Source organism: Aulostomus chinensis, chromosome 3 (assembly GCF_037954235.1).
Source record: "Aulostomus chinensis isolate RoL2024-O1b breed Wild chromosome 3, RoL_Achi_v1.0, whole genome shotgun sequence".
Taxonomy (NCBI): Eukaryota; Metazoa; Chordata; class Actinopteri; order Syngnathiformes; family Aulostomidae; genus Aulostomus; species Aulostomus chinensis.
In genome coordinates, this window is record NC_141322.1 from 21080223 (window position 1) to 21092234 (window position 12012).

General features: G+C 42.1%; 1 protein-coding gene across 2 annotated transcripts in view; it reads right to left on the reverse strand.

Moving 5' to 3' along the window:
• The window catches only part of LOC147268198 (inter-alpha-trypsin inhibitor heavy chain H3-like), a 17660-nt gene extending 6270 nt beyond the window's left edge, over positions 1-11390 (reverse strand). Inside the window, exons 1-14 of one of the 2 annotated variants that reach the window (XM_086199547.1) lie at positions 11225-11390; positions 9940-10100; positions 9707-9811; positions 9410-9572; positions 9198-9308; positions 7796-7924; positions 7539-7655; positions 7275-7443; positions 7079-7189; positions 2734-2915; positions 2466-2645; positions 2247-2365; positions 989-1137; positions 371-397 (exon numbers count right to left, since the gene is read on the reverse strand). In XM_086199547.1, the coding sequence (XP_086055673.1) occupies positions 371-397; positions 989-1137; positions 2247-2365; positions 2466-2645; positions 2734-2915; positions 7079-7189; positions 7275-7443; positions 7539-7655; positions 7796-7924; positions 9198-9308; positions 9410-9572; positions 9707-9811; positions 9940-10100; positions 11225-11296 (1795 nt within the window). In that variant the 5' untranslated portion in view covers positions 11297-11390. Of the gene's footprint in view, positions 1-370; positions 398-880; positions 1138-2246; positions 2366-2465; positions 2646-2733; positions 2916-7078; positions 7190-7274; positions 7444-7538; positions 7656-7795; positions 7925-9197; positions 9309-9409; positions 9573-9706; positions 9812-9939; positions 10101-11224 lie in introns of both variants that reach the window. The other variant, XM_086199546.1, reaches the window with a different exon arrangement.
• Between the last annotated feature and the right edge of the window lie 622 nt (positions 11391-12012).

Consider the following 12012-nt stretch of genomic DNA (forward strand, 5'->3'; position numbering starts at 1 on the left):
TAAGTCTCTGTGTGTATGAAATATGCAACTAGGTGGAGAGACAGGACAGTCTTGAAACAACAGAGGACTGTTGATTTGTCTACCACTGGACGGAGGGATTCAGGACTGTCAAGCCTCGATGCAGGTATATGTTTTTCAGTTACATTTACCTGTTCGAGGATACAGTCGTGGCAGACTGGATTCTCAAACACAAACACAAACAAACACAGAGCATGTCTACAGAAATTGTTGTCATACAAACAAAATTGCAAATTCTTTGAAGACCCTGGATGGATCAATGGTTAAGATTACAAAAGTATGATCGAATATTTTATCATATTTATTTTCGTTATCCTTAGTTTTAGCCCTTAATGTAGTGCAGTGTGCATACCAGATCTTCCAATAAAGCCAAAGCTACCTGGTAAAGAGAGAGAAAAATATGTTTAAGTGAATGCATCGCCCCTTACACTTACTTACACACTTGATGCATGTTAGTTGACCTGGATGTAAAGAGCATGTATTGGAATATGTATGGAGTTGCATGTCTCTCAGCATAAGACTATCACTCTATTTTGAATTAGTATCTATTGTCACACAAAAATTAAGCATGAATGACCTACAATATTATTGAATATTAAATGGCTCTCATAATGATCAGTTAAGAGACAAGTAATTATTAATGAATTCATAAAGATTAAATATATAAGTGATAAGTAGTATACAATATTAAATGTAAAGGTTGTTTGATTTGAATGGTATATAATTAGCACCAACACTGACTTCCATTAAGTCCCTGTCTTGTGTTGGTTTTTCTTTTTTGTGCTTTATTGAGATAGGATATGTCTCTACAAACTGATTACAATTTAATAAGCATTCGTGATTTCATACATTGCAATTATACCTCCTGATCTTGGACTGCTTCCTCCATCAAACCTCCCAGGTATAGGAAATATATGTAAATGATGTACCAGATGGTTACGGTGCTTCTGTTGTTGGTGTGACGCTTTACCCTCCTTAGGTTTAGAAAGTACTTCTGTCCCCTCCCCCTGTGGCTTGGTGACCACCATGGATGTAAGGGGGGTCACAAAGCTGTACTTCAGGGAAAGTTCCAAGGCCTCATTCTCCACTTCCTCCTTCTCTGGTCCAGATAACTGCAACCTGTTCAATTTGTGGACACATGTTAAAATCTGACATCCCAAACCAACCTCCCCATCTACATCACTGTCGCACATGTGGAGGATATGGTCGCTGGGACAGTGGGTAACCTGAAACTAAATTATTAAGCCATGATTTGAAACCGATATTGTATATTAGATCCCAACCAATAGGCTGATATCATCACTTCACACATATATTATCTTGTGTATTGAAATTGGCTCTGCTATGACAACATTAAAATTCAGTTTTCACGCTCATGTCAGTGAAGGGGCGGCACAGTGGTGCAGTGGTTAGCTCTCACAACAAGAAGGTTCTGGGGTCGAGCATGGAGAAGACTGAGCGGAGTCTGCATGTTCTCCCTGTTCCTGCATGGGTACTCTCCAGGTACTCCTGCTGCCTCCCCCAGTCCAAAGACATGCAAATGGAGACTAGAATACTCTAAATTGATTATAGGTGTGGCTGTCTATATGTGTTGGCCCTGCGATGGACTGGCGACCTGTCCAGGGTGAACCACACCTCACGCCCGAAGGCTGCTAGGATAGGCTCCAGCCCCCCTGAGACCCTCAACAGGGTAAGTGGTAGAAAATTGATGGATGGATGATGGATGGATGGATGGATGGATGTTCATTTCAATTACGTCATATAAAGAAATGAAAAATATAACACACAGATAACACAAAATGTCTGGGAAAATGTAATTTTCTTTTCCAAAATTTGTAGAGACTCAAAAGTAAATATGTTTTAAAAAGGTAAATTTAAACAATAGAAGTAATTGTTATACATTTGAAGTGTTGTGTCTTCATGCCTTAGTGCCTCAATGACCCACATACTGTAGATATTGGTTGGATCAATGACTCTCATGTGATCTCAGTGACTCCAAACCTGAGAGCTCACATGCAATGACTCTGTAGAGGCTCACACTCACAGTTATCAATGATAACTGAAGAATCCTCTTGGAAGAGAGGAGAAACAATGAAAGTGAGACAGCCCAGTTGACTAAGACACAGCACTTAAGAGATATAATGACCTGGATGACAGAGAATTTTCACAACATAATTCTTTGGTATATACAGCAAGAGAAAAGAGGGGACTTTTAACATAACACTCACTTTTTGTCCAGGAGTTGTTTGACTGTGAGGTAGGCCCAAACCCTCTCAATGTGGCTGTCATCAATTCCTTCACTGGACTCCACAGTGTGGTTGTCAGAAAACACGACACGTGTTTTACTCTGTCAGAATCCAAATAAGGCATCATGACATGTCAACACAGACAGTGACGTCCACACCCTTTCAAAAATACAGCTGACATGCGTGAGAAAAGATCCTTACTGAAATAGCCACAACTTGAGGAATGAAGGTGTCAATGTTGTTGTCAGTGATTTGACCGGCCACCACGATCTCAGAGCCGTTATAATACTGGCTGAAGTTAGTCTGGGTTAGATTGGTCCCACCAGAATACATCATCGTGACATCTGTCAACAGAGGAGTGGCCACCTCTTCATAGAAACCCTGTGGGCATTCAGATTCTCTGTGACTGTCAGCCATAATATGACAAATCAGATAGGTGAGGAGGAGAGGGACAGGCAGGCAGGAATACCTTCAGCTGCAAATCAGCATCAGAATCTTCATAAATCCGCCGTGCCACACCATTGTTCTGCAGTGCCATCTTCTTCAGGAACTCAAAATTGACATCAAAACCAAAACCAAGACAGTAGAGTGGGAATTTTTTGTCAATGGCCTTCCTTACGCTTGATTGTATTACTTCCAAATTCATGACCCCTACAACGAAACAAGTTGCAGCAGGACAGTTGGGCTGAAATACATCCATACATACAGCGGCTGTGTTACTATACATTTAATTGTTTAGAGTTACATCTGGTTCATTCTCCCCCATGCTCCAGTTTGTTTGGGCGTGTGTGAACACAGCAATCACACTCAGGTGTCAAAACAGCCAGGCTGAAACCCAAGAGAAGAGATGTTCTTAATACGCTTCCAAATGGTCAGTGGAATGGTTGGCTTGTGTTGTGATGTCTGACCCAACTACCAGTGTACTTTGCAAGTTGAAAATAAGGCCATACGATTTCTGTGATGACCGAATTGCAGATTCGGCCGAGAAAAAAGGAATGCATTGTGAAACACATAATATCAAGAAGTTGACTATCATTTGACTCTAATTCTCTTTTTCAGAAGAAAAAGACACACAAATATCCGGGGAAAATATTCCAGGGGATTGCTAATTTGTGGGACCACCTTTACATCACCTTCAAAACACTCCCACTCGCCTCCCAATCAGTGAAAGAAGGTTGAAGCAGTATTCTAAGATGCCAGCAAAGAAAATACAAAACAGGTCTTTTCCCCAAAAATATAAAGCAAAGAAGTTTCAGATCGGATACTATGCATCAGAATATATGCTTTGTTGCAGGTTCTTTCAAAATACTGGTGATTGGAAGTATGCAAATACGTACAAAGAACACTTACTCTCTAAGATTGTGTTGAAAAAACAGTGTGCTACTGTTGTTTGCCTGCTGCCACAAACATGCCAGCACGTTTGAGGCAAGAGTTGGTACGGGATTTTGTGGCTGTGTGCACTGAGGCTGAATTATTACAAAGGTCATTATTATTATTATTATATGTTATATTATGTATAATTTTGGGTGGCACAGAAGTGCAGTGGTTAGCACTGTCGCTTCAAGGCAAGAAGGTTCCGGGTTCAAGACTCAGCTCGGGCACAGGATCTTTCTGTGTGGAGTCTGCATGTTCTCCCTGTGCCTGCGTGGGTTCTCTTCTGGACATTTTATTCATTCACATTAACAGCTCTGGGCCAGAATATATGCAAGATCTCAAAAACAAAATAAAGCAGCCATAAACTCTCAGTGATTACTTGCCAATAGCACTCACATCACCGGTGATAAAGTGTTTTTAAAGATTGGTCATGCAACACATCAAGACTTGGCTCCCTCCCTACAGTGGCCCCTCTGTACACTTACAGATTAAACCAGTCCATGGAGAACACCATCTATATAACCCTCCAAACCTCGTTGTTTCCTAAGACACAGGCTGCTACAGTATGTAAGCATGCTCTTCACAGACCACAACTTAGCATTTAACACAGTATCATCCTGGCCATTCTGGTTAGAAAACTGATAGTCCTACACTTCCCCCTGCCCACTTGTGTTTTGATCGAGGACTTCCTCAACAACTGACTATAGACAGTGAAACTTGGCCTCCCCCGATGATCCACCCTTTGCTTCACACTGGCAACCCACAAGGCTGTGTGCTGAGCCTACTACTCTATGCACCCTACACCCATGACAGCAATCCATCACACCATTCAAACCAGTGATTGTAAACTTAGATCCTTTTAAGGATTGAAGTTGATATAAAGTTGTCATTGTCATTGACTAAAATGCTCAGTGATGTTCCTGAGAATGCTAACCATCCTCTGCCTTTCCTGAAACCAACTCACTCATCTTTCAGTATTTTCTCTACTGCTGATGATATTTACTGCATGAGGCTCTTCCAGAAAATGTGCCTGGGAACAGGGAGATGTGTGGTGTTCCTTGCGTTGTTGCAGTCAGATAGTGCACCCCTCTATGCTGTTTTTACAATCACTCCTTTTTTCCAGTCTGATGGTATCATCGCTTTTATCCAGATATCAGTGTAAAGTGGAAGAAAGATGTTTGCTGCAGTTGAAGTTGTCAGCGCCTGGGCACTTTGTGTTGCTTCACAGGGAGCAAGTGGAGGGATGCAATGACTGGAGAAATGTGGTCCCTCATTCTGGTTCCCGACACATGCCCGGCAGCTGTGGTCTGGACGAGTTGAAGGCGGTAGAGGGTCTTGTCAGCCACACCAGAATAGAGGGTGTTACAGTAGTCCAGTCTTGAAAAAAATCAGGGTGGATGACCCTCTGAAGGTCACTGGGAGAGAGGATAGGTTTTAATTTTTGTAATGGTGCACATTTGGAAAAGGCAGGACTGTGCCACTGCTCGCACTCGCTTGTCAACCTTCAGATCCGAGTCACAAAAGACTCCTTTGTTTTTGACATGGGGTTTCATTAGGGTGGACAGGCTGCCCATGCTGTTGGTGATTTGGCTGACAGAGGTGGATGTATCAAACAGGAGTAACTTGCCTTTGCTCTTGTTCAACTCCATGCAATTTTGCGACATCAAATCCTTGATGACTCCCAGGCAGTCCTTTAGATGGTTTAAACCAGTGGAATCATCGGTGGCTGGTAAACCTGGGTATCATCGTCATAGCAGTGGAAAGAGATGTTGTGCCGAGTTATGATCTGACTGAGGGGGAGCATGTACAGATTGAAGAGGATGGGGGCCAGGACTGAAGACTGTGGGACTCCACAGATGAGGTTGGTTTTCCTGGCGGAGCAGCTTGGTAGGCTCACAGAGAACATTCTATTTTCCTGGTAGGTCTTGAATCAGGCCAGGGTGGTGTTTGAGATGCCTGCCCCCTGTTGGAGGCTGTTGATTAGGATGGTGTGGTCAGTTGTGTCAAAGACTGCATTCAGATCAAGGAGGACCAGTGCAGCACATTTCCCAGAGTAGTAGGTCATTCAGCACCTTCAGAAGGGCTGACTCAGAGCTGTGACCAGACCCAAGGCTGGACTGGATTTTCTCCAGAGTGTTGGTTACGGTGGAGGTCGTGGAGCAGCTGACTGAGAACAGCCTTTTCTAGTAGATAAGACGGACATGGAAGTTTGGATATTGGCCTGAAGTTGCTGAGATGTGCAGGTCCAGGCTGGGTTTTTTTTCAGGAGGGGATGGACTACTGCTTGTTTAAAGGTGGATGGAGCCGTACCAGGAGCCAGGGAGCTGTTGGTAATGGAGAGGATGTGTTGACCAACTGTGGAGAACACCTCCTTAAGGAGGGGGGCTAGGACAGGGTCCAAGGGGGATGACACAGGCTTCAGGGAGGAGGCCATCTCCCAGAGGGAGGACATTGAGATGGTGTCAAAACTGGGGAGATTGGGTGCACATTCCAGAGTGGTGTCCAAGTCCTGAGTGGGAGGGGAGAGATTCTTCTAATGTTGTTCACTATTTTGGAGAAAAAGGATAGAAATTCCTCACATTTGGTGGGGGATGGATCCTGGATAGCAGTAGGTGTAGACACCGGCTCCCGCTGGCCCAACAGCTGATTTTGAGAGGGGAGAAGCCGTGGGGTAGAGAGACGAGTCTGCGATCTGCATTTGGATCTTGTATTTTCTCATGTCCCTCAGCGACAGCATCCGCCCCAGAGACGGATCCATCAGTTCACACTCCATGGGTCCCAGGAGATAAAGGGAGACGCAGAGAGGACGCTGCGACCCGCCAGGTGTTCCAGGTTCTCCCCACAGTGATCAGGTCTCTCCTCCAAAGAGGCACGGATCTCATGGAGAGTTTGCTGATCATATCGGTAGACTAACAGGTTAGTTAAACGCACACTTAAATGCACCAAAAACGCAAGTACAGACAACAAAAAGACTAGGATGTAGCCGGCTTCTGTCGGGCATAGCGCTGCCATCTTGTTTTTTAATAGTTTCCTGTTCTGTATTGGAGAAAGCTAGATATTTACAAGGTTTGGAATGTGATTTTATTTTTTATGGGTGTGTCTTTCAATATATCAACATCAAATTTTGGAGTTCCTTCGGTTGATGAGCCTGTTCTTCAGTTTGATGATAAAGCGGTGGTCACCGAAGACATCTGCCCTTGCACAAAGAGACTGAACCAAGGATAACGCGCCAGTCTACAAACTAATCAAGTGATTCGTACCTGAACAAATAAACGACCAATGGGAAAACACCTTTAGCAACTGACAGGAGAGTTTTTGAGAATAAGACTACAAGCAACTGAGTGACAGCCAGGTCACTTAAAATTGGAATAATTGTGTAGTTTTAACAATTAGTTTTTTGTACATATTTGTGTATGTGTGCAAGAGGGGTTTCGTCTAACCTGTAGTTGGGTCTCCATCAGTGAGAAGTATAAGAATCGATGCAGAACCCTCTCGGGGATGTGTATTTAGCATATATTCTCCCTCCAGCACTGCTAAAAGAATGTCTGTGGCTGAAATCAGTCAAAAAAAATGTTTCACTATCTTTGTTTAGTTTGGAAATTCTCAAATCCCTGAATGAAATTGGCAAAACCTCACCTCCTCTGCTAACTATGTTCCGTGCAAAAGTCTTGGCACTTTCCAGGTTTTCTTGGTTGGCCTGAACAAGTTCTCGTTTCCAGTGGACTATGCTGCTATCAAAAGTGAGAAGACCAAAGAAGTCTTCTTCTGCCAGGTCATTCAAGATATGGAGTAATGCTATTTGAGTCTGAGCAAAAACATTATTCATTTGTTTTATGTATAACCCATATGCATGTATATTTAATGAAAATGTCTCTTGTGCAACAGAAGCAAACACTGTACCTGTTCCATTTTTTTGCCGGCCATGGATCCGCTTTGATCAATAACAAAGACAACGTTCTTTGGGATGCGAGGAAGACTATGTGGAGCAAAGTGATGGACAAAATACCCAGATGATGTCTTGGAAGGATTAAAATTAAAAATTGATGTTAAAAAATCTTGTAGAATAGACAAAGGAAAATGAATATACAGCACAGTATATTGTAGGCTACTGTATTCTCAATGGTATTAGATCAATCACAATGAAACTCTCTCTGTACCTTGATGTCCCCCAGTGAGCTGTCTCTGTTGACATCATAAACTACAACCAGATCTCCATTCAAACCCTGCTCTCCACAGCTGTCACAGGTTTTCTGTTGATCCTCAGTTGGGTAGAAATGAATCCAGGCCTGCAGATAGGATGGATTAGGTGCCAATGTATAGATGGACTGTCACATTTTACCCTGAAATCTCATGATAATTTGAGAATGGGGGGAAATGTGTCTTCCCAAGTTCTGTCTTTATGAGCTTATCGGACACGTTTGAAATCGTGCCCTTGTTATTCAGCAGACGCACTCTAAAACATGTTTGAGCTGTCAGACTGGGATATTGTTGTCTGCCCAGTTAATTACAGTTATTGGTCTATGTTAGTACAGAATTGTTGAAATATTTGAACATAAAAAGGCCAGCATTATTCAGATATGTATCTCAAACCTGTTGTTTGAACAGTTCTAAAATGTTTGGACACAACTGGCTTGTATCCAGAGATATAAGTTAAATATCTACTCTTAGATTGGAGGGCAACATGATGCTCTACAGTGTACAGCCTGCTGGAAAATCATTGGAAGAATAAGACCTATCAGTAAACTTGCTGTTTGGGTACGTAAATATAAGATGATAGCAAGCAGAGCCATTCTGAGCGGACGTGGTGACAAAACATCTGAGAAGCAAGTGTGCAGTGGACCAGCAATAAAATAATTCAGCCAGCTCAAGCATCCAGTGACTGAGGACAAAAAGGGCCATCTATCCCACGACTCAGCCTCTACTTTTCTCGCATTCTCTGCCGTGTTTGGATGCAAGGATCTTGGACGTGTTTCAGTTAAGTTTTGCAGGTTTTCAATTTCATGTCAACTTGTCAAAAATGTCAAACCAGCTACTCCGATAACATACTTGACAATGTAGCGTTAATTTACGATGTGCTCAACCAAACAGATGTAAGATGAGTGAGGCAGCCGTCACGCTGACACAAAGTGTATCTCTGGCTTTAGCTTCACCCCAGCTGGGCCCTGGCCTGAAGCACCTAAATTTAAAACTGTTAAGATAGCAAGATTCAGTAGCAGAGCCCCAGGTGCCGATCCCCACAATCACCAAAGTGACCACGGTGACAACAACCAAACTGAGACCTTGGTAAGTCACTGTCACACAGACAGCATTCCACCGTTACTTACATTCTGACTGTCATGTGGGTGGAGTGATCGAATACATGAACCAGTAGTAGTTTGATGAAAACACCTTGTATTTGCGTTCTTATTTTTTTCTTATTTTGCTGTATTTTACTATTTTCCAAAAGTTTTGTTTTACAAGTGTTGTTCTTTTGTGTGTGTGTGTGTGTGTGTGTGTGTGTGTGTGTGTGTGTGTGTGTGTGTGTTCACCTATTCTATTCTATTCTGCGTCATGTCTTACCTGTTTTCCTGCATGTGTTTTGGTGATGGCATTCGCCAGGGCGTTTGTGGTTAGTCCTCCTTTAACCTCAGTGAAACTGATGCCAGCTTTCTCATGAATGTATACATCAATCTGACATTTGGAATGAGAAGAATAAAAGCTTTGACAACAACAGATAATCAACAGCATTGTTTTCTTCTGTGATCATTTATGACATAGCAGGAGAGACACACCTTGAAGTCTTTGACTGGCTGCATGGGGCGAGCATGGATCTGCAGCTTGTACTGGCCAAGTCTGCGTTTCAGTAGTTCCTCATATGTCAGCTCAAAGGTTACCTTTTTTAGAGCAGCCACAGTCACAGAGGTCTTAAATTCTTCAAGTGTCCTCCCCACAGAACTGCAGCAAAGACACAAGTCAACTAGATGAAGAAATGGTTCCAACTCTTCTCAACTTAGGGTCCCTTAAAATGAAATCATGCACTTGAGACCCCTAATCACAGGTGCAAAATATTTGTACACTGGTGTGTGTACCTCACAATCCCTGCACTTTGGCCACGGGATACAGCCTGGGTGTACTGCTGCTGAGCTTCTTCCTTGGCTTTCACGACACCATCATACACCTGGCCATCTACAAACCTGACGGAGGAAACACTCGGTATACACTCATGAACTGCACTTGATTTATATGATACTTTCATTCATTTAAACTCATGTAATTATTCTTGAATTATGGACTGATGGAACATGTCAAACAGGACGCTCACATTCTGAATTTGCTGATGAAGGCATTCTTGGGAATGCGAACATGGAACTCTATTTCCCTCGGCTCATCGATACGATTGGCCACACGGCTCGTGATGACAGTGGTGGCATAACGGCTGGTCACTGTAGAGTTGATGTGAAAGCTGTAGATTTGCCAGTCGTCCTGAGCAAATACAGGAGGCACATGTCCAAAATAAAAATGGGCTGAAGACCAGCTGACCAAAGATCAGAAAATGGTGAAAAGAAAAGCAAAGTTTTGGTGGGTGATACAGTATATGTGAGCTCCTGTTGGTCCAAGTGTAGAAGCACCCCATTCTCTGTAATTTCACCCATCTTTCAGTTTTACGAGGCAGTAACTTGTGCTATAAATTCAAGTTGCCCAAATAAAATATCAATTTCAGTTAATCAATTATTCTTAGAAATTGTCTAATTGTAATAATTACTGTTGGCCAAATAATGCATTGATTTTGATGAATTCATATAAATATTCAATACATGAAATAACGTTTTAATACAAGTATGAAAAAATACAAATCAAAGCACCTTCAGTGTTGATGTCAAATCTGACCGAACTATTGTTGATTCTATTTGATTTGATCATGGCTTCATGTTTGCTTCTATACGAAACAAATAGCACTCTTACTAGAATCTTATCTGAATTCATATTTACCCATTTTGTTTTGATTAATGAATTACAAAGCATGCAGTTATGACGTCACACACTCCCGATACGGTCACCTCACCTTTCTGTTACTTAAAGACAGCTTTTAATCGATTCAGATCAAATCCTTGAATGTTGACATTTGAACTATAATCATGCCTAAACCCAACCTTTACCCTAACCACACAAACCATTCAATCTAATTATTTATCATTGGAACCTTTTGTAGATTTTGGTTAAAAAAACAAACAAACAAACAAACAAACAAACAGTTGAGTCTCTCTAACAGACAGATGTGTAAGGTATGTTCCCACACAGGAAAAGTCTTTCGATTATTAATTCTGGAGTTTTGCCCTGAATCAGCCAGCCACTAAATTCTTAATCGAATATTCAGTTTTCAGTTCAAGATCCCTTTAATTTGACCTTAGGTACGTTTCTCTTTGACTTACAGATCCACCTCTACTTTGAATATCTGAGGTAAAATATAGACAGTAAGAGATAAATGGGGGGAGCTCACTGTGGTCTTCTGTCCGATGGAGGGGGAGAATAAACAGGTAAAGGAGTTGAAAACACTCAGCTGATTCAATCTTCAATCTCATGGATTTCTTCAGGTTTTAGGACCTTACCTTGTTTGGTAGAGTGGTGGCAAACGCCAGCAGCAACACAAAGACAGTAATTTGCTCCACAGTTCTCTCCATGGTGGCCCCCAGCTGAATGAAGCCAGACCACTTGAAACTGTCTTTTTTAACTTAATCCAACAAGCGCAGCAAATGTGTACATAGGTTGTTTTCTGAAAGGTCAAACTCCTCGTTCTCTGCCTCCTCTTTAAACAACTCCTACGCACGCTCACCCCCATACTAACAGAAAGACTGTTAGACAGAAAGACTAATGCTTATGTGAGCTTTACTGTTGACAGTCTTCCCTACTTTGCAAAGACTTCATACTTTCAATGTAAAACCTGCAAAGACAGCCAAGTCTTAAAAGCTTTGAGACAGGGGGATGGACAGATACATGTCTATATAAACTTGATAATGACTTTTAGAAGACTTCATTTGAATCATGTAATTTTAATTTTTTTCCCAAATATTCCCATATTCCAATCAACCGCTTTGAGCACTGAAAATATCACGCACAATTGACTGGCTCTACTTTTGGTTTGTTGCTAGGCAACCACAGACCTCTGGTTCATGTAAGTTGTTTTGAACTCATTCATAAATGAAAATACAGATTTGTCCCGGTAAAAATAATGAGCAAACAGCGTCAATGAGATGTGCAAATTACACACAGCAGGTTATGACAGATGTTTATATGACAGGGTTTCCGCAAGCGGCACAGTGGTGGTTCAAGTCCCGGCTCCATCACAGGATCTTTCTGTGTGGAGTCTCCATGTTCTCCCTGTACCTGTGTGGGTTCT